The sequence below is a fragment of the Helianthus annuus genome, chromosome 17, assembly GCF_002127325.2.
Source record: "Helianthus annuus cultivar XRQ/B chromosome 17, HanXRQr2.0-SUNRISE, whole genome shotgun sequence".
Classification (NCBI taxonomy): Eukaryota; Viridiplantae; Streptophyta; class Magnoliopsida; order Asterales; family Asteraceae; genus Helianthus; species Helianthus annuus.
Genome location: NC_035449.2, coordinates 166,844,557 through 166,867,894, shown reverse-complemented (window position 1 = coordinate 166,867,894; position 23,338 = coordinate 166,844,557). Strand labels below are relative to the sequence as shown.

The 23,338-nt window shown below is 36.0% G+C and overlaps 1 protein-coding gene and 1 long non-coding RNA gene across 2 annotated transcripts; both read left to right on the top strand.

The window, feature by feature from the left end:
- The first annotated feature begins 1,783 nt into the window (after window positions 1-1,783).
- Window positions 1,784-4,081, top strand: LOC110928325. Its single transcript, XR_002586293.2, has 3 exons — window positions 1,784-2,246; window positions 2,561-2,893; window positions 2,973-4,081. It is a non-coding gene; the product is annotated as an uncharacterized LOC110928325 (long non-coding RNA).
- Window positions 4,082-8,939: 4,858 nt separating this feature from the next.
- LOC110932573 (proline-rich protein 2-like) lies at window positions 8,940-9,917 on the top strand. The gene has a single exon (XM_022175900.1). The coding sequence runs from the start codon at window positions 8,940-8,942 to the stop codon at window positions 9,915-9,917; it is 978 nt and encodes a 325-aa protein (XP_022031592.1).
- The last annotated feature ends 13,421 nt before the right edge of the window (window positions 9,918-23,338 follow it).

Sequence of the window (23,338 nt, the reverse complement as noted above, 5' to 3'; positions counted from 1 at the left end):
GTATTTTAGAAATGTATATTGTAAAGCAAATAATTTGTACTTACTTGATTTTATGTTAAGGTAATTTATTTTAGTTACTTTTACAAACTAAAAGCCAAATTTAAGTTTTAAACGAATTTATTTTAGTGTAAATAATAAAGAAGAAGCTTATTTTGTAAAATCGAGTATTTATGCCTGGACCCATACCCGGTTATACCGGAACTCGAGAACATAGGATATTGGGGCTTGATGCATCACAATGGACAACAATATATTATACATGTCTTAATAAACCATATTGGGCTTTGTTGGATCAGAACAGATAATATTAGATTATACAAGTCTTAACAGGCCATATTGGGCCTTAACAGACCACAATAAACAATAATAGATCATATATGTCTTAACGGACCATATTGGGTCTTAATGGATCACAATGGCTAATAGGCGATCATATATGTCTTAATGGACCATATTGGGCCTTAATGGATCACAATGGACAATAGTAGATTATACATCTCTTAATGGACCATGTTGGGCCTTAATAGATCACGATGGATAATATTAGTTCATACATGTCTTAATGGATCATATTGGGCCTTGATGGACCGCAATGAACAATAGCAGATCATGCATGTCTTAATGGACCATGTTGGGTCTTAATAGATCACAATGGACAACAGTAGTTCATGCATGTCTTAATGTATTATCTTGGGCCTTGATGGATCACAATGAACAATAGTAGATCACACTATTGTCTTAATGGACCATATTGAACCTTAATGGATCAAAATGGACCATAGTAGATCATACGTGTCTTACTGGGTCGTATTGGGCCTTAATGGATCACAATGAACATTTGTAGTTCATAAATGTCTTGATGGACCATATAAGGCCTTAAAGGAACACGATGGACAATGGTAGATCTTACATTTGTTAATGGATCATATTTGGACTTAATGGATCACAATGGACAATGGTAGATCATAGATGTCTTAATGAACCATATTAAGTCTTGTGGATCATGATGGAAAATAGTAGATCATACATATCTTAATAGACCATAATTGGCCTTAATGGATCAAGATAAACAATAGTAGATTATACATGTCTTCATGGACCATATTGGGTCTTAATGAATCGTAATGGACCACAGTAGATCGTAGACTTCTTAATGGAACATATCGGGTCTTAATGGATCACAATGGCCAATTTTAGAACATATTTATCTTAATAGACAATATTGAGCCTTAATAGACCACAATGGTCATTGGTAGTTTCTCAAGTTTGAGCTCGATTAGGCCTCGACTCGTTTATGATTGACTAATCAATATATTAGATACAAAATAATAGACCAATTTAGGCCCGCGAGCTTGATTAAGTGAGGTTCGGGCTCGTTTACTAAACAAGTTTATTTTTAGGTTCAGGCTTGGCTCGAAAGCAAGTTTAAATATGTTCGGCTCGGTCTCGATAAAGCGCAACTCATTTTAAGTTTTTTTTTCTAGCCGATCTCGAGCAGCTCACAAGCCGCTCGACTCGTTTACACCCGAATCATAGTGGACAATTTTATTTCTCTACACATAATTTATATATTTAACAAAAGTTGTATAATTTCAATTTGGTTTTTATAACTTTATATTAAAAAAAGTTGTATAATTTCAATTTAGTTTTTATAAACTTTATATATTAAAAAATTAGAAATTAGTTTTCCTCCTAAAATTTTCACCCCTAATCTGGCTTCCCTCCAACCAATCTGGCTTCCAATTTGAACTCCCCCCAAAAAAATTCTGAAAAACAGCAGCAAAACTTAAGACAAACAAATCAAAACCCTAGCTTCCAATTTCATACCAATGGTTTGCAAGTCTTCGACCACTACCGTTCCCCCGCCCCTCCGTCGCCTCTCTCACCTTTGTCAGATTCTACAACGAAGTTCCTATACAGCAAAGGAAAAATCAAAGGAGTCCATGCTGGAGGCAATGAGATCTGTTTCGGTAAATCATACAACCCATGAACATTCGTCGTTTGTTGTGGTGTGTTTCCGTTCAACTCCGTTCGAGTCAGCACAACACCGACTCCGTTGCCTCTCTTCAGTCCAACTTTTAGGGCTCAAATGTCATCTATCAGAAACAACTGTTTCTTTAAACCCATAAACCCCATTATCGCCACCGGACCACCGTTATTGTCTCCAGGACCTTCACATCAACTCTTATTTGATAGCCGCTGCAACAAAAACATCAACTTACAAGAATGAGGGTAACGATATTAAGGTAATTATGCTTCAGCGTCTTGTTGTTTTCGAGAATTACTTCAATTAACCTGATTTTGTAACAATTGCAATGTGCATAATTACGTTGTTAACTTGAATATCTATTGTATTGTTGCTTCAGAGGGTTTCTAGAAACTACGGTCAGGAGAATGCTGTTGAATGAGTCAGAGCTCTAAATGCTGCTAAATTAGATAAGGTCATAGCTTATTGGATATTAAATTGATGTGTTAGTTTGAATGTTAACTTTTAATGTGAGTGACATTGTCTCTAAATTCAGTAACCAAATAGAGATTTAACATAATGTTTAATCCATAGGGAGTTGTGGAGGAATTTGGTATACCGAAAAGTGAAAATCTGAATCAACTCGAGTTGCAATCTTCATAGCGTTTTGCAAACGAAATGTTTGCACTAGTCTTATCCTTTGCCCTTCTTCTTACTTCCTTAAAAAGTCGCAAAGCAAGATCGTGGGGTTATGGAACAGGGTGGCTAAGGGGATTTATTGTGGATTATGGGGTCCCGGTTATGGTGGTTGTTTTGACTGGTGTATCAGACATACCAACTAATAGTGTCCCGGAAGGAATGCCTAGGCGACCTTTTAGTCCAAATCCGTGGTCTCCTGGTGCTTATACAAATTGGACCGTTGTAAAGGTGTTCTTTTGTACTTATTATTTGCATGAATAAGAACACGTATTTTTTTTTTAAATTTTTAGTATCATATTTCTTGCAGGATATGTTGACGTTCCACTTATTGGAGCTTTTGTTCCAGCCACCATGATTACGGTTCTTTATTATTATGATCATAGTGTTGCTTCTCAATGTGCACAACAAAAAGAGGTTAATTTAAAAAAAAGTCGTCTTCGTATCATTATGGTCTTCTTTTGTTAGGTTTTTTTTGGTAAATAAACATTCACTCCATGACAATTACTTCTTTTTTCTTTTTAGTACATATAGTTATTTATATATTATTTTTTGTTAAATAGATCTTAATATGCTGGCGAATTGGCAATCCTCCTGCCAATGGAGTTAATCCACATTCTCCTATGCACACAAAGAATTTGGTGGGGCTTGGAATGAAAATCGATATATGCATACTTATCACGGCAAATTATTGATTCAGTAACTACAGTTAGAATTTTTATTGTTGAAACCTTTGCAGACCATTAATTAGTGTTAGTTATTTGGTACCTTCTTACGAAATGACCTGGACCTATTTTGGGGAAAACACGTTCTGACCTGACCCCAAACAACCATCTTTTGAACTAACACGTTTTGCCCCAGACCCGTTCTAGCCCCAACGCATCCTGACCCGCCACCCACCCGACCCAACTCAACCATTTTGCCACTCATCCGTGCGTAAAACAAAAAAAAATACGCTTATTTTACTAGAAGTTGTATTAGTTGTCAAAGGATTTGAAGTTGATTAGTTGTCATAGGATTAGAAGTTGTAGTTTTCTTTGGTTGATTACCCGTTTCAACCCCTTGTGCTCAATACTAGGTGGATTAGTTGTAGTACGTGAAAGCTTAAAACACAAAATTTCCTACTATTATGAACTGATTTTACTAGATGTTGATAAACATAACAGTGGTTGCTCACCACAGTTTAAGAATGACATGGCATCATATATTTAGACACTTAAAAGCTGCATTTAAGAAAATTAGAGCAAAAGAAGCTGAATAATTCTTTCATTCAAGTATAAGAAATAGTTCAAATAGGTTGACGCCTGGTAGATTGACGCTAATTTGGTTCTGGTAGAACCACGTTTTGCCCTAAACTATTTGCCCATAACACCTGTATTCCATGGAAAACCAGTCCCTTACCTTCATCTCATTCTTTTCAAATAGGTTATGACTATGTAGCAAATCGACGCACAACGCCACCAGCCCACCATCACCGGTATCAATGTCGTTTCCATCACATCTCATTTTGTGTGGTTTTTTAAGGTTAAGAGAAGAAAGCAAGCAAAAAAAAGGAAGGAGATGATCGCAAGTTTTTTAGTCAAGTTGGCATTTTTTCTTCTTCTTCATTTTGTTCTACTTAGAATATGATTATTGTTGTTGGTTTTTTTATTCCAGGCAACTGTTGAAGATGGATCTTTAAAAGTTCAAATAAGAGGTTTTTTGATGCACACTATATGGGGTGGCATGCATTCAGTAGTATTGTTGTAGTGAAAACTACTGGTTTTAGTATTTGACTTTTTGCAAGCCTTTGATTTCAGGCTTCGTAAACAACCTATGCAGTGGGCTTGGGATGAAGAATTGTTTAAACTGGCGATTTCAATCCAATAACGCATCATTTTCTATCTTGGCACATACAAAGAATGCCTCAACAACATAAAGGTAAGAATATATAGGATGCTTTGCTACATCTGACATATATCAAACTGCAGGCTGCACTTTCATTTTGTAACATGTTAGTTTTCAGGCTGCATTGTGTTGTTAACAAGTCAGATTGCATATTGTTGTTTGATTTTTTAGTTAACATTACTGATTTAATGACAGATCATTTTAACGGGTCAGGTTAATGTTGGGACTTTGTTCGCTTACAATTATTAATATATTATGAATCAACAAATAGATTATGTTCGTGTATATGATGAACAATGCTCGAGTTTTTGAGTTGTGTGCCGTTGCTTCAGTGCAATTCGTAAAATCGCACAAGATGCAATTGTTAAACATAACAGTAATATACTCTAAGCTGGTGTTTTCTTTTGGTGAATTTGTTGGTTTGATAATTGGTGATTTTAGTCACCAAATTTAGCAAGCCACACTAGAAACTGACCAGTTAACATTATGTGCAGGTTTGTGACATGGCTACAATAAATATAAATACAATTGGAAGTGATGGTTTCGTTGATGGGCTAAGAGACATCAGAACTAGCCACCAGTTACAAGTTTACTTACTACCACAACAGTAGCAAGGTAGCCACCAGCCCATGGATGCAAATTTCCAGCACTTTCAAATCCAAAAGCAGTGAGTATATACGGACTTGAAGAAAAAAGCCTAGATATAGCTCTTGGTTTTTGTGTACATTTGTTTCCCTTTGCAACTTTTGTAGATAGGTTTTGATCAGAAGTTTATGTCTTCCATTAGTATTAGTATTTAAATTGAAAACTTAGGTAAGGTTTTTGGTTATTATTGTTGATATGATTTGTTTTATAATTTATCTCATGTTTACGACAGTTTTTATTGAATAAAAAGTTGTAAAAAAATGAATAATCACACGAAAATGGCCACATAGAATTGTAATATATATGTGACCAAAATTTGGATAATAGCCACACTTAAAATTACAAAATATTGTGTGGCTATAAATAACCATTAGCGACACCATAGTTACTTTGTTTTTTATTGTGTGACGGAGTGAAACCAAACGTCATGGAAAAATAAAATTATGTGTGGCCAAATATTAGACAATAGCCACACTTTAAATTACAAAATTTTGTGTGGCTATAAATAACCACTAACCACACCATAGTTACTTTGTTTTTGTTGTGTGACGGAATGATACCAAACGTCACAGAAAAGAAAATTATATGTGACCAAAGGTTAGACAACAGTCACACTTACAATTACAAAATTTAATGTGGCTATATGTAACCATTAGCCACACTTTCGTTACTTTGATTTTTGTTTGTGTGACAGAATGATAGCAAATATCATGGGAAAACAAATATATGTGACCAAATGTTAGAGAATAGCCACACCATCATCACTTTGTTTTTATTGTGTGACGAACTGATGATAAATGTCATAGGAAAAACAAATATATGTGACCAAAAGTTATACAATAGTCACATTTAAAATTACAAATGAGTTTTGTGTGTCTAGTAAAATTTTTTAGCCACAATTATAATAAATTCATGTGACTATATAATAGAACCGACCACACTTACAATAAATTCATGTGGCCGTCACTACCTTTTAGCCATACCTAATAGACAAAATCTTTGATTAAAACAACCCTTTTTGCCACACTTTTTTTAATTGATATGGCTAAAACATAATTTTTAGTAAATATATGTGACTATATAATAGAAACAGTCACACTTAAATTAAATTCATGTGGCTGTTGCAACCCTTTAGCCACACTTAATGAAGGAAATGCTAGATTTTAACCAAAAATGTTGGTACCCTTTAGCCACACTTTTAAGTTCTACGGCCACTAAAAAGTGTGTGTGGCCGTACGATACCTACGATGACTCGAGCTTTGGTCACACTTGACATGAAAAAAAAAATATGTGTGGCGAAAGACATATAGTCACACTTTTTTTGTGTGGCTGTATTTTGGCGTAGTGTAAACCATACGAGTTTTATTAATGAGTTTTTACGAGATGTTTTACGATTTGATTTAATAAAATAAATGTTTTGGGTTAAGAATCATGGCTATGAGATTTCATAAAATATAACCAACTTGATTTGAGTTGGTTAATTATGTCGCAATACTATACTTTTGAAAACAACGTTTTAACTAGGTATTGCAACATGTAAACTAGCCATGGATCAGACACTCACATAAAACCTATGTACTCGCCGACATTTTTATGCTGACGTATTTTCACATGTGTTTCAGGTACCATAGTTGATGATGTTTGATTATGATATTGGTGTATGCTCACATAGGAATGGACGAGGCCTTAGTGACTTAGTAACAATGAAAGTCTATTTGTTCATGTTTTGTTTCGAATTTCAATGTAATGTAATACACTTAATTCAATAAAATGAAATTATTTAAACCCATGGTTGTAAAACAATGATTCTGTTACAACACTCCTCGACGTTTCTGCCACGATTTGTTGTTTTACGTGGTCGAGGCGTGACATGTAATTTAACACAACACTTTATTATTTACAACTTTGGTCCCCCGTACTTTTTATCTTTCGCAATTTTTTCATGTTACATTTCATTCTAAATTTTGTGAGTTAACATGTCATAGCGTGCATGTGAGGTTCAACGGTTTTTGCTCTATTGAGTTAACATGTCGTAGCGTGCATGTGAGGTCCAACGTTTTTTGCTCTATTTTTTCATATTTGACAGACCCGTCGCAACGCGTCCATTTTTTCCCTTTTGAAAAGTTGTCCGCAACGGGCGGGTCCTAGATCGACTAAGTTATTATTTTCTACGTTTTACGTTTCTGGTTAATTTCTTCGCATTAACACACTGTAACGGGTGTGCGTGGGTCAAGGATTTTAGTCTGCTTTTCGTTTAGTGTAGTTTTTACCATGTTATCTATTTTATTTTACGATGTTGAGAGTTGATGTGGTTGTGGCATTGGTGCTACTTGGCACGGTTTTACAAACGTTTTTAACCTATTAAATTTTTTACTAATATTTTGTTTCGGTTTACCCTTATACTTCCTTTACTTAAAAACTATTTTTTACTTGCATATTTTATGTACGGGTATGTATAAATATGATTTGTTCTACATCCCGATGTAAACATCTTTTATAGATGAGTCAGGTCAAATATAATACATTTCGTTAAAGAAACCATTTTTACGTGCAGATTTTTATGTATGTTTTCGTATAAATTCAAGTTGTTCTACGTTTCGACGTAAACTTTTTTGAGAAATGATTCATGTCAAATATAATATGTTTTCGTGTTTATTTTATGTATGTTTCGTAAAGTTTGTTTCGAACCGAGTGAAGTCAAATTATGGTTTCTTTTTCTCCCCTTTTGTCGAAAGCTCTAATTAATCCCTTTCGATTACATGTGCATATTTTCCTTCATACCCGTTACGTTTTCTATGTATGAGTTGGGTCACATATAATATGTTATGATTGTTCGATATGAATTTGATTTACTTTACGTTTGATCCAATCACAATGCTTGTACAGGTTACATTGAGTTCAACTGGATACGTCGAAATGTGTGTTTTCGTATGGTTAATGCATCATATAAAGTTTGGACTAATCCATTCAATGTTTACGATGTACCCGTGCCGCAACACGGGCGGGTCTTAACCCTAGTTTATAGTTAAATATTAAACTCGTTTATTTAAATATAAATTAAATAAGTCTTTATATATAATCAAATCTTTAAACATTAATCATTACTATTTTTTTTTGAAAGGTAAGGAATGACGTACCAATCATTGTGACACCGGGCGCTATCGCCAAGGTCGACTACCCGACCTCCACCCGCTCGAAGGCTTGACATCGGAATAATGGGTACAACCTCACCTCCCATCCAAGACGAACCGGCGACACCCGTATTTGCCCTTCACCTGGATGCCGCGAAAAATAATGGGGAAAGTGGAAGTCGAACCTGGATCACAAGGAATACTAAGTTTTTCCCCAACCACTCCACCACTAACTCATTGGGCAAAAGTAATATTATCATATGTTACACATGCATATTATTCCTCCAACATACCCTACCATGAAGTCTCACATCCTATCGACCGTAGTTGATTTTCATAATTAGTGTTTGCCGCTGCTATTATGTATATTTAAATGTAAATATTTGATTATCAAGATTTAGTTTGCATTAATAAATGTCTAATTCTTGGAATTATGTAACATAAATGTAATGGGATACGTATATTTAATATGGACAAATATATATATATATATATATATATATATATATATATATATATATATATATATATATATATCGAAAATCTATAAATACCACCTATATGCATGTCATACTCAATCACAATCACCATAACAAGAAGTAACTCAAACCATCATGGTGATTAATACCATTAGATCAAAAGGGTTCCTACTAATTTTAATCATCTTCTTCGTCACCTCTAATGCTAATCAAGAATTGCAAAATGCCGATTCAAGCCAGCTTTTGTTGCGTAAGCTAGGGTTTAAAGCGTCTGATCTTGAATACTATAAGAAAAGGTCGCTTGGCGTCAACCCTAACAGGGATGTACCTGGAGGCCCTAGCCTCCCTCCCCCTTTGGCAGGTGAAACAACAATGGTATCGTTTGGTGTCAACCCCGAAAGGGATGTACCTGGAGGCCCTAGCCTCCCTCCCCCTTTGGCAGGTAAAACCACAATGGTGTCGCTTGGTGTAAACCCTGAAAGGGATGTACCTGGAGGCCCTAGCCTCCCTCCCCCTTTGGCAGGTGAAACCACAATGCTGTCGCTTGGTGTAAACCCTGAAAGGGATGTACCTGGAGGCCCTAGCCGCCCTCCCCCATTGGCAGGTGAAACAACAACGGTGTCGCTTGGTGTAAACCCTGAAAGAGATGTACCTGGAGGCCCTAGCCGCCCTCCCCCTTTGGCAGGTGAAACAACAACGGTGTCGCTTGGTGTAAACCCTGAAAGGGATGTACCTGGAGGCCCTAGCCGCCCTCCCCCTTTGGCAGGTGAAACAATAACGGTGTCGCTTGGTGTAAACCCTGAAAGGGATGTACCTGGAGGCCCTAGCCGCCCTCCCCCATTGGCAGGTGAAACAACAACGGTGTCGCTTGGTGTAAACCCTGAAAGGGATGTACCTGGAGGCCCTAGCCGCCCTCCCCCTTTGGCAGGTGAAACAACAACGGTGTTGCTTGGTGTAAACCCTGAAAGGGATGTACCTGGAGGCCCTAGCCGCCCTCCCCCTTTGGCAGGTGAAACAACAAAGGCGTCGCTTGGTGTAAACCCTGAAAGGGATGTACCTGGAGGCCCTAGCCGCCCTCCCCCTTTGGCAGGTGTAACAACATCGATTCATTAGTTTTATGATGATCGATTAGACATTCTTGGTTTGACACTGATAAATTTTAATAATATAATATTATTTCTAGTAAGTTCTTTACTATATTTTCTTAACATCTCTGACTTTCTATAGCAATAAGTGTCATAGATATAATAATAACTGCAGAATTTCCCCCTTGCAGGTTGCGACTAGAATTCGTTATATACACAAAACAACAAAATTACATACCAGTTTAAAATGTTAGGACAAAAATACTAAGATAATATCGAAACTGACTTATACTGAAACACAAAAAAATCATAATAATGGATACGGGTACTAGTACTAGTACTGATGTTGTTTGGGGGATAACAATTTGGTCTAATGCGGTATCGGTACTCTGTACAGTAATATAAACAATTTATTATTAGATTTAATTACACAGATGGACCATGTGGTTTATAGTTAGTTTTGCCTTTGAGTACCAACTTTTTTTAACAGGTTTGAGGCTTGTGATTATCAATTTGTAACGAGTTTGGGTATTAACACTAACTTCTGTTAATTTTTCAGTTAAATTTGTGTAGAATAACTAAAATACCCTTTTGTAACTATAGGGACCATTTATGTAATAAATCATTGATTAATTACAGGGACCATTTGTGTAAATTGTTAATTAAAATAAAAATATAAAACAATTATAAAATTAACCAGATAGCTTTTATGTTGTGTCTTGTACATGAATATAATTTAACTTTTTAACTAAGAGTTTTCACCTCGTCTCCTTGAACTTTAGATTCTACTAACTGATACAACTGTAGCTTGAAGAATAACGATTTATTTAACCATTATATCACTAATAATAATAATAATAATAATAATAATAATAATAATAATAATAATAATAATAATAATAATAATAATAATAATAATAATAATAATAATAATTAGGTGAAATGATAACGAATTATTAGGGCTGTAAACGAACCGAACGAACACGAACAAGGCCATGTTCGAGTTCGTTCGTTAAGGAAATTAACATGTTCGCGAATTGTTCACGAACGCATACCGAACATAAGTTTATGTTCGTGTTCGTTCGTTAAGGAAATTCAGTTGTTCACGAACAGTTCGTGAACACTGTCTCGAACACAAACGAACGCAAGCAAATAACAACGAATGTAAACGAACGTTTAACTTGAAAATAAAAAATAAAAAACATTATTATCCTTAAACATTAGATATAAGTAGTTAAATACAACCATCAAATGATAAATCAAAACACAAGAAGTTTACTACATCACTAAACGATAAATCAAGGTTAACTAACCTAGACATAATTATCCCAAAAAATGTCTTCGAGTGTCCAAATTTTAGCTAACTTAGAAAAAGACAGGTTTTCAAGTTTTCAATATGTTTAGATAAAAGATTTATTATTTATTATTTTTAATATAATCAAACGAACACAAACGAACGAACATGAACAAACGTAAACAAACATATTACCGAACGTTCACGAACGCAGTCGAACGAACGAAACCTGTGTTCGTGTTCGTTCGCTAAGCTAACCGAACAAAATTTTTTGTTCATGTTCGTTCATTAAGCTAATCGAACGAACATAAACGAACTTCCCGCTGAACGGTTCACGAACCGTTCGCTGAACGTTCGGTTCGTTTACAACCCTACGAGTTATGGTATATCCTAATACCTGTCGAGTGACTTCTAATGATCTAAAGTTGCCTCATCTATAGAAGGTGTTTCTCCATTGACTATGGGGTGATGCTACAAAAATCCAGTAGCAATTTCTTAAATATCGTATTGATAAAAACACTAACAGATAACTATGCAACAAAACTATTTTGCACTAAAACAAGGGGTGCTCTCACATGATGAGTGGTAAACAATTTTTTCTTAAAAAAAAAGATAAATGTGTGGTTGGTTGAAAGTTGACCTACCATTAACTCTCTCTCTCTCTCTCTCTCTCTCTCCTTTTTCGCCACATCAACATCAATGACTATTCCCCGAAACAAGGGGTGACAGTAGGGGTGTTCAGAATTCGAATTCGATTCAATTCGAGTCAAGTTAATTGAATACGGATCGAATACGAATTTACAATTTCAAATTCGATTCGATTCGAAATTCGAATAACAATTATACATTTTTGTTTTTATATATAATACATATATAAATTTTATTAGTGTTTACTACAAATTGTTTTCAAAATTTATTCCAAGTATTAAAATTACGCATTACCAAACCAACTAGATGACCCATAAATTAAACCTATGTAGCAAATCTATCAATAGATTTTTAACCCTAAAAATATTAACTTGTGTGGAGTGGTTATTCCCGACTTCTCGTTTTGAATTTTAGATTTATGATACTTTATTTGGAACAGTTTTAATATGATATCGTGCTTTATGGTTGATTTAAAATTTATGTTTCGTTTTGATAGTTTTTACATGTTTTTAAAGAATCTAAATCAAATCGAATTTATTCAAATTCAATTCGAATTTTTAATCGAATACGAATCGAATCGAATACGAATTGGGTTTTTTATTCCAATACGAATTCGAATCGAATTTGGTAGATTTTAATCGAATTCGAATCGAATACGAATTCAAGGGAAAATAAAAATTATTAAAATAATTAAATTCGAATAATTTGAAAATTCGATATTCGATTCCATGAACACCCCTGGGTGACAATGATGTGCCCGCGCGGGGAGTTCACACCCGCCCCTCTCCCCGCAGGCGCCCCTAGCACCCTTAGATTGGTTGGATAAAACAACCATTATTTGTAGGTTGGTTGGATAAAACATATATATGTAATTTGGTGGATAAAACGACCACAAAATTTTAAATATTCGTTGTTTCCGATGTTGTTGGCATGTAAATTCTAGATTTCAGATACAAAAGTGGTGAATTTTGCTTCATTAAGTACCTTATACGGTAGGAGGGTTTGATTGGGGCTTCTTTATTATTCTTGATGACAATATCTATGAAATTAAGTTATTACACCATCTTAGTTTTAGTTTTACTTTAAGTAGTTAATTACAAGGTTGGAGAACTCCCTAGTCGCTAGTCGGCCGGTGATGTGGGGACTAGCGACTACTCGGGATTACTCGAGATTAATCGGGATTTAGAGGTTTTGGCCCGGAATATACAAGTTTTATTGCCGAAATCTCGCCGGAATCGCTGATTTTCAGTTATATATATACACACACATTTTTATGGGTAAATATTTTAAGTAGCTAGGTTTTAACTCTTACTCAACTTATTTTTTAAGTATACAAGGTTAATTGTTGGAATTCACATGGTTTGGTTGAAAACTGGCCGGAGTATACAAGTTTTTTGCCGAAAATTCGCCGGAATCGCTGATTTTTAGCTGACCAATTAGGTCCGACGAGGCCTGATTAGGCCCGACTAGGCCCGACTAGGCCGAACTAGCGATTAATGGACTGATTAACGAAACTTTATGTAAGACCCTAACACGTTTTGATCGAAAAGTCGCAGCGGAAATACGTGCCATAAAATTTTTTTCTTAAAACGTTCCTTTATACTTGAAAATCATTAAAAACATCTTTATGTAAGGGACTGCATTGTTTATCTTTCATTAACGTATCGATAATAACATACTAATACAGGCTACATGACCACCCACTCCGTACAATCCATGTTTCTATCACTCGATCTTCAGTCACTATCCTTCCATCATGTTAATCCATGATTCTGTACCACTTGCACCCACCACATACATTCGTAACATTAGCATACATTATACATATAAACAAGATTCATAGTCATCGAGTCTCATTACGTGCTATCCTCATATACTTTCCATTCCGTTATCTTTCTAATTTAAGCATTTCATATGTGTGTTTAATCCTTGGTGAGACTTCAATAATGTACCTGCATTACATTTCATTCTCAAGGCACACTATTAGTAACTTGAATACCCAACGTATTGAAACCATGTATACATACATACATACATGCACCATTCTATATGGGTGATATTTCCTACTTCGTGCTTACGTACATTCACACGTATATACATACATGCCTATATACAAGCTCTTGCATACTATTTCCAATCTCGTATGATTATACTAACATATATCTCAATCAAAAACATTCATATAAATAAGTCTCATACGTATTGACCTACGTACGTATTCATTTCTAAACATGCTTACCTATGGATTCCATTACTAACATGGAGGTAAATCCATACCCATACTTGTACGTGCCTTTACCTATGACAATCACAGCTGCCTTGTTCTTCTTATTACTTCAAATGTCTGGATACAGTGCAGGATATGATGCGGATCAACTAAGTGTTACAATATAGTTCGAATGTGAGTGTATGTGTAGCTAATAGAGAGCTAGAAGAGAGCAGAAGTGTGTGTGAAATTGTCGTGTGTTCCTATGATCCGATCATTCCTTTATATAGTAAAAGAAATAACAAACTATCCTAAAAATAGGGGATGCTTAGAATATTCCCCTATGAACGTTGGAGACCCCTTTTTTGCGGCTTCAACGTTCTTCTCCTAACAGCTTAGTCCGAGTCTCCAGGAGAAACAGTCCCTGTGAACGTTATAGCCAAGCTTCGCTAATCTGCACGTGAACAATTAGTCATTACCAGGATACTGCATCAGGATGTTACCAATATCCTGATCCGGTATCCTGGTCACAATCCAAAATAACATAGTCAGAATATAATCCAGGATATATGTTCAGAAAACCACCCATAACAGATATCACCATTTGAGTTGGAATTACTGCTTCTACCCTGAATACTAGTGAGAATGGGGTCTGCCTAGTAGCATTTTTTACAGTTGTTCTATCTGCCCATAGGACAAATGGTAGTTCCTCAACCCATTTTCCTTTTTTGGCTCCTAATCTTTTTTTCAAGTAATTGACAATTATCTTGTTCAAGGATTTTTCCTGCCCATTAGCTTGAGGATTCACCGGTTTTGATGTAATCATCTTTATGCCCCAACTCTTACAAAAGTCTATAGTCCTCTTGCTGATGAATTGAGAGCCATTGTCACAAATTATCTCGGCTGGTATCCCGAATCTTGTTAGTATATTCCTTTTTATGAAGGATACCACTTCTTGATCCCTGACTTGGACAAAAGCTTCTACTTTAAACCATTTAGAGAAGTAATCTGTCATTGCCAACATAATAACTTTTCCTCCTGGAGCCTTAGAAAGCTTTCCCACTATATCAATCCCCCATTTCATAAATGGCCAAGGGGATATTATAGGATATAATGGTTCTGCATGTTGATCCAGTACGTTGTAATGTCTCTGACACGCATCACATTTCTGGGTATATTCCATATGTAGGATCGTTTTCGGACCCGAACGAGTTGATCAGAAGAGTTTATCTTAGTTTGAGCGGCGGAAACAAACAAACTAAGTTCAATTCAGCAAGAATTCACTTTAAACTGTCGAATTGTATTGATTGAATGACGTTTACAGCCTGACGACACTTCGGCAGCACTTCGTTGCAAACCGGAAGAATAGAATAATGATTTCGCTCCAAGAGACCCTTTATATAGGGTTGTGATTTCGCTTGAACAGACTCAAGCGAAATCAACACTTACCACTCAAGCGAAATCAACATTTAACATCTCGAGCGGAATTAACAAGTTTGTGATTTCGCTTGAAATGTCCTAAAATCATTTCAAGCGGAATCTCTGCTAATTCTTACATTCTCGTTTTCCGTGCCCTGATCTAACTAGTTATACAAGACTTGATACAAGACGTAGACGACAGACGGATGCACCAACAAACTCCCCCTCGGATGTTGACGGAGTCTTCAGTGTCGAGTCTTCGCACCTTCAGTCTTTATCAGCATTTGGGCTTCTCTTTGAAATGTCTGACGCTGTAAGCATCCTTCAATCTCTATCTTCTCTTTTCTTTCATCACCAACAAACTCCTTTCCTCGGATGTTGACTTCTTTTCTATTCATTTGCACCAACATACACTCCCCCTCAAGTGTTGAATCTTTGTCCATAGAGTCTCTAAGGAATCAAAAACCTGGCTTCTTTAAATCACATGCTTTTCAGGATCGATTATCCCTAGCTCTACAGAACTCATTCCAAGATCGTGATCTGGCTCTCATCTGGTTCAGGATCATCACCTAGCTCAGATTCACACCTGCACAATCTCTACCTCAAACATAAGATTTCTAATATTAACCTTTAATTCACTCAGACACCACTTGTATCAAACACAAAATGATCTAACAAATAGTCTCTGACGAACCACTTGCAAAAACATTTTCCAAAAAAATTTCTGATGACCACTTGAAAGATATGTTTTAAACATCTCAAACACACTCTCCCAAACCAAATGTCATCATGTTTAGCACTTGGAATTTTGAAAATCAGCTCTTCAACATCAGTTGTCAAAAATCTTTTTGGATTTTTCAAAATTTTATGCTAAAACACACACAAAATCTTTTTGGATTTTTCGAAATGTAAAGAAATGTAGTAAAGAAATATTTACAAACAATCTTTTTGTGAGCTTGTGTAAGAGGATCATATCAGTTTTTGAGACAAATCACCAACACCGTTAAGCTTCATTTCATTTTAAGTTCTAAACAATTCACCTAGATTGTCAGTATACTGGTCCACTTAAATTTTCACACAAAGTTCAACTGTTTCGAGATACGATATTAATGTCTTAAGAACTTAAACTTATTCACGTGTCCCACTACTTGAATATACTCTCGTATCCGGATCCCAATATTCAGTCTTACAGGTGAGTATACCACAAATGATATCTGTAAAGGGGTTAGATGCGAAACCGTGAGAGCTCAGGTCAGAACTTCCGTTCAGCAGAGAGATGACGGTTCGACTTTAGGTGTGTCCCCTTTAGAGGATCTTTTCTTTCAACAGCAATGACTATCAATTTTATTGTTTCATCAATTTGCTGAGGGCGGTGCTATGTTTCAAGCATTTGCAGAAAGTATTATGCGGGGACTAGGTCAGAATTTCCATTCAGCAGAAGTCCCGGGATAATACCCAGATATCACTGAGCATAAAGACCTAGTATCTCAGAAAGAGGGACCTTTCAAACAAGATTTCGGGGGTTACCCATATATCCCAGTTTTGTTACCCACGATAAGCAAGTTTGAAATTTAGGTTTATATCTCGTCACAATTTACTAAATGTGTAAAAACCTACTGACATATCCACAGTGAGATTGTTTATCACATTTTTAACATTCCATTTCTTTAGCATGTTGTGACAGTCCACTGATGTACTATCATTTCCTCTTTTTACAACAAAACTCATTTTTGATTTTATCATGTTTTTGTCTTTTTCAAATTTTCTAATGTTTTTGGATTTTCTGAAATTTACTCCCCCTAAAATGCAAACTCATATAAAGGAAATTTAAAAAAAAAACTATACAAGAAGTTGACAACCGATATCAAATCGCCTCAATTCGCCATTCACTTGGCATAAGCAATCAGAACTCCCCCTTTCAACAAAATGGTTTTCCGGAAAATAAGTTTAGTTGAATTTATCACTTGTAGGGAAACCATTAGTAGGTTCGGGGATGTGGTTCATCATATTGTCTTTCAATCACTTGAATGAGGATTATGTCAAGTTCAAATTAATGACCTTGATTAATCACTTTGTAAGAATCAAACTCTTGTAGGAATGAAACATCTACATACAATCAAACCTCTATACCACTTGTAAACACACCATTACCGGAGTGAATTTTTCAAGAAAGATGCCGATACCTACTCCTCACTTACCAACCTGGGAGTTCCGGCATAGTCCATCACCTGTAAACATCTATCATCATTAAAACTTTCACAAAAACAATTTTAAAGAATGATGCCGATTCCTGGTCCACGATTACAAACTTGGGATCTCTGGCAAGTCAGGTTTTTCAGTAAAAGAAAATATCCACCCAAGCCTGACCAGCCTTGGGTGTAACCAAATCATCATCACTTGGTTTCTTACCTTTCCTTTTCTTTTCATAGAACTCTTTAACCCCTTTGACTTTTCGATCAATCATCTTACCAAAGATATGTTTTACCTTGGGGTTAAAGGCCTTTTCAACATCAAATTCCTTTTTATCATCATAAAAGTGGTTTGAAATTTCAACCTTACCAATTTTCTTCTTAAAATTTTCAGCACTCAATGGTGGAAAATTTTCATCATCCATCTGAGCTACTGACTTTTCACCTTTTACCTCAACCTGTGGCTCCTCTGATTTTGTGCAATCAGATTCATCACCAGAAGATAGCTCCTCTGATTTGGACCTATCAGAATCATCGCTAGAACTACCACTTGATTTCTTAATCACCCACTTTTGTTTGTCAGTTTTAGCTCTTTTCTTGTAAAACTTGTTTGAACATTCACCAATTTCAAATGTAGAATTTTTGAATAATTTTGTTTTGTCAACCGGTGGTTCAAACTCAACCACTTTCTCTTTCTGTTTATGAGAATCTCCCTGTTTTGAAGTTATTGCCTTAGAACAATCTCTGGCAATATGTCCAACACAGTTGCATTGGAAACAGGTTCTCGTATCTTTCTTCTGACCGGCAAACTTCATCTCTTCTTGCTTCTTTGCAAGGAACTCATTGTTTGACTGTCTCCAGAATTCTTTCTTTTCTTCCTCGTCTGCTGAGGTACCTAAAACAAATGTCATTTTTGATTTAAAATCTCGAACATATTTTTCATTTTTCTGTTTTTCTATTGGTGTAAAACCAAGACCTTTCTTTTTGAAATTTCGGTTATGATTGGGTTTCTTTTGAAAACCAGAACTATAACCTTTTTTCTTGTTTAAATGTTGTTGAACTCTTGAGGTGTATTTTTTAGGTTTTTCGTTAAGATTTAAATCTTTTATTTCAGAAATATTAATTTCTGTTAGTTTGAAAACCTTATTAATCAATTCAGTTTTGACACCTCTTTTTGGAAATTCCTCATCAGAATATAATTTGTCCGAATCATTCAAAGTATATGCAACTTTAAACGTTTCATCATCCAAATTAGATTTTGATAACAGAAATTCTTTGTCGTATACTCTTTTGCCCTGTTTTTCATTTTGACCCGGAGTGCTGGACTCAGACTTGGCCTCTGAACTAGACTCCGACTTTGACTCCTCTGTTTCATCGTTATCTAACACATGATCCACTACTTTCTTCATCAATTGAGATTGTTGATCAGTGTCAGACGATGTAAACGTGACATCAATATTTTCTGGCAAATTGACTGACGACTCCGACTCCCACTGTAAGTTTGTAGCCTTTTTGACTCTTTCAGAATTTGGATTTCTTGGCAAATATCCATTTTCCAGCAGGGGTGGACACTTATTATAACTGACACCTTGTTTCTTACCAGAATTTTTCATGTCAATCTTTTTCTTAGTGTCACTCTTCTTCTCTGGAGTCTTTTCATCAGCTCGTTCTTCAGTCACCTCATCTTCTTCAAATGCCTTCATGCCTTCAACAGTTGGATAGATCCTATCAATGACATAAGAAGTACATGAGTAACTTTTTAACAACTGATTTACTCTTTCAGTTTCAATTCTTTGTAACTCCAGCTTCTGTTCAAGTGCTACACACTTCTCGATATAGTTGTTCACAACTTTTTGTTTGATCATGAACGCTCCCTGAAGTGTCTTCATTGCTGTTTCTTGTTCTTTGTTTGTATCATCATACATGTTCATGGCTTTGTTTAGCACATCATAAGATTCTTCTAATCTGTTCATGTTGTGAAGCAATTCACTGTTCTTCTTTTTCATGATCACACAAGTTTCACAATTCACTTTCATCTCACTAGCATCAGCTTCTTCATCAATTTTGAACTTTGGAACTTCGTTCACTTTCCTTCTCACTATCGGTACTGTTTCATCGTCACTGCTAACCGGTGTCTTTACCTTTTTCTTTTTCTTCTTCTTCTTGGCTTTCTCATCTTCACTGTCACTTTCAGCCAACATCTTCAAGTGATCTCTCATTTGTTTAGCATAGTATTCAGTACCATCATCATCACTATCTTCTTCAATTCTGGCAACAAAAGCTGTGTGAACTGGAGTTTGATCTGGAATATAATCATCCCAAGTAAAATTCTCCCAGCTAAACCCTTCAGGTAACTTTTCGTCATCTTGATCAATTATCAAGGCGTTACCATCAGCTCTCTTTGAAGAATCCTGATTAACTACACAAGCTCTTTTTGAAGAATCTTCAATCACATTTCTTCCATGTGCAGTTTGTGCCTGATGTTGTTGTTGTTGAGTTGGTTGTTGAGCAACTTGATGGTAGATGGCCTTCTGATAGTAATCATTGTTGTTGTTGAAAGGATTTTGAGCTCCACTTGCTTTGCGGTTGGTGCACTCCCTCTTGAAGTGTCATTTCTCCCTGCAACGAAAACAAGTGACTTTAGATTTATCAAAACCTAAAGTAGAAATATTAGCTTCACGTAGATCATTTCTTCCTGTAATCTGCTTAAATTTCTCAGCTCTCCTCAACACACTAGCCAAACACCATTTTATATCCATTAGCTCCATCTCTTCAGCATCTATTTGATCGTAATCCTCTTTTGTAAGCATTGGATTCCCGATCTTTCCGGCCACAAAATTCTAACACCATTCCCAACAAAGTCATGTGATTCTTAGAAACTTCCTCTGAATAATCTTGATCATTCTCAAGATTCAATACAATATTACACTGAAGTTTTCTCCCATTTTTTGTTGCTAAAATGTTCGGATCAAATGATGGAAATGATGAGAAACTTGTTTTGCTGCTAGATCCTGTTAAAGAACTTCCCGATGAATTCTTAGTCTCAACTTTTGGGGATAAATTTGTTCTTTTCTCATTCAACCCTGTTTTGTAATATAGCCCAATATCCTGTTCACCATCAAAACCTTTCATTCGAACAATCTTCCGTTGCTCCATTTCTTGAGCTTCCAACTTCTCAATGAATTTACTCAAAGTGAGAGTGTTAAATCCTTTCTTGTTTCTGAGCATCATCAGATATGTTCCCCATGTTTCATGTGGCAATGTATCAGCTAATTTTTCAATCAACTCCTCATTATCTTTGTTGATGCTTACTCTTTTCATATTCACCAACAAGTTGCAGCATCTTTCAATGATCTGCTTTGTGCTTTCATTCTTCAAACCACGAAACAAATCAAACTCTTTCTTCAGGAGTGTGACGTGATGTCGTGGTCACAATCAAATTTAATCCCAATAACAACTATATAGATAGTGGCAAGTGGGTATCGAACACAGGGAGTTTGTGGAATATGTGTTATTTGAAAGTTTATCTAATTTAACTAAATTAATCTAATTGCAAGAGAAATAAAATTCAAGAGTTTATGTGAGTGAATTGGTTTTAGACTAAATTAAACTAATTAAATTGCAAGAGAAAAGTTTCGTTGTAAGCAAATTAGAGACAAATGACCATCCTAGATCTCCGGTTTGTTTCGACATTCATATTATCATTCCACTAGAAAGAACTACATAGACATAGCTCATGTGTGATTACTTGCAGTGATGAAAGGGAACTAAGTACTCAGATTCCTAGAACGTGAGGTTGTTACCCGATGATCAATCAACCCTCACCCAATCCTAATTCTACCCATGATATCTCGATTGCCAACGGCACCAAGAACGTATGGTTTCAAACTAGATTAACATAAGAATTAACAAGCTACTAACAAATAATCACACACCATAACAAACAAATCATAAAGATAAGGATTGTTATTCTAGAAATTAGGAAATCAAACACGAAATGTCTCAAGCAAACCTTCAATCCAGGATGATCATAAAGTGTTTAGCCACATATGGCTAGAATCAACATCATACACAAGTTTTCAATGTTCAAAGGAAACACCAACATAAAAACTAATGATTAACTATTGTTCTCCACACCAAAAAGTCTCCAAGAAGCTCCCAATTTCGTTCACCAGTGAGTAGTAACCGATTGGAAATGATTAAGAATCATGATTTCCCATCAAAAGACCATTAAATGCAAGAGTTACAAGTTGGGATCAGTCGGAGCCGTAACCTACGGCTCCCAGCCGTAGGTTACGGCGGTCAGCATAGTCAACAAGTCAGCATAGGGCCATAACCTGCGGCCACCTGCCGTAGGTTACGGCGATCAGTGGAGTCTTACGGCCAGGAGCTCCTGTCTTACGGCTGGTCCTTTTGGCAAATGGTGGGAGCCGCAAGAAAACATGTTTTCTTCATCTCTTAACGATGCCATCTTCCCCATCCATCCAAGCTTCCTAAATCCTGCACTTTGAGCGCCTTAACACCTGCAACATCAATCTCTCATAGTTACTAAGTTCAAACAATAAACCGAATTAAGCATGGAATGTATATGTATTTAGACATTTTAAGGGTTGTCCTACGGACCACCCGTCACATCCCCACACTTACCCGTTGCTTGTCCCAAGCAACCTATTCAAAAACTATTTTCAATCCTCAAGCAATCAATCATGCAAACCAAGCTAAAGTGCCGTCCTTTTACTCACTTTCAATCATACCGCAAGACACACCCCTCACACAACTCTCGGTGACAAGAAAAATTAGCATGTTATGCTAAACCACTCAACGCGTGTATGTGTGTGTGTGTGCGACAATAAGCTTTTATGAGAATCAAGTTTCCTCCTAACAAATATTTAGCATGCTTATGAATCAAAGGAACTTACGGGTTGTAACGGGGCTAGGTGCAAGGGTAGGAAAATGGTGGAATACATATGAGAGAGCTAATTGATTTGACCCGGTTTTATTTCCACTACTAAACAAAGCAAACAACTATGTACAAAACATCATCAACTTCTAAACTACTATTGCAACTAAACACTTCTTTTTGCATTTTTCATATTTTTTTTACTTCTTTTTTTTAAACTTCAACAATATATGCAAGAACATCAACACTACATACTAAATTTCCTAAACCGGGTCATCTCAATAGGTAAAATTAATATAAGAAGTAGGCTTGGGTCGCAACCGAATGGTTTAAGGCTCAATCTGGCTTTCTAAGGAACAAACCCCCACCCCTCACAATACCAAGCTCATATATGTAAAGTATGAGGTCCAACCCACCAATCCCGCACTCTCACACATCTAGACGAGGCTTCCTAAAAGTCCTCTATCATTTCCAAAAGCATGCTAACTCTAGGATTTAACAAGTATTCACACATAAGTTCTATTAACACACTACACACACCGCCACTCAAACAATGAAATATCAATAACAATCATGTGTGGCTCACATCCTCACCAAGAAAAGACTAGGAATGGGTGTCGGTGTGTCAAGTGGAACCATATCAAGTTTTCAAATTTTTGACAATTTTCGCTTGGGTTTACAAAATTTTTTTAAATTTCTCAAAAATTTCCCCCATCCCCACACTTGGGATACATTGTCCCAATGTATGGTTTTGAGGAAAAGCGACGCTTTAACCAAGAACATCAACAATTGC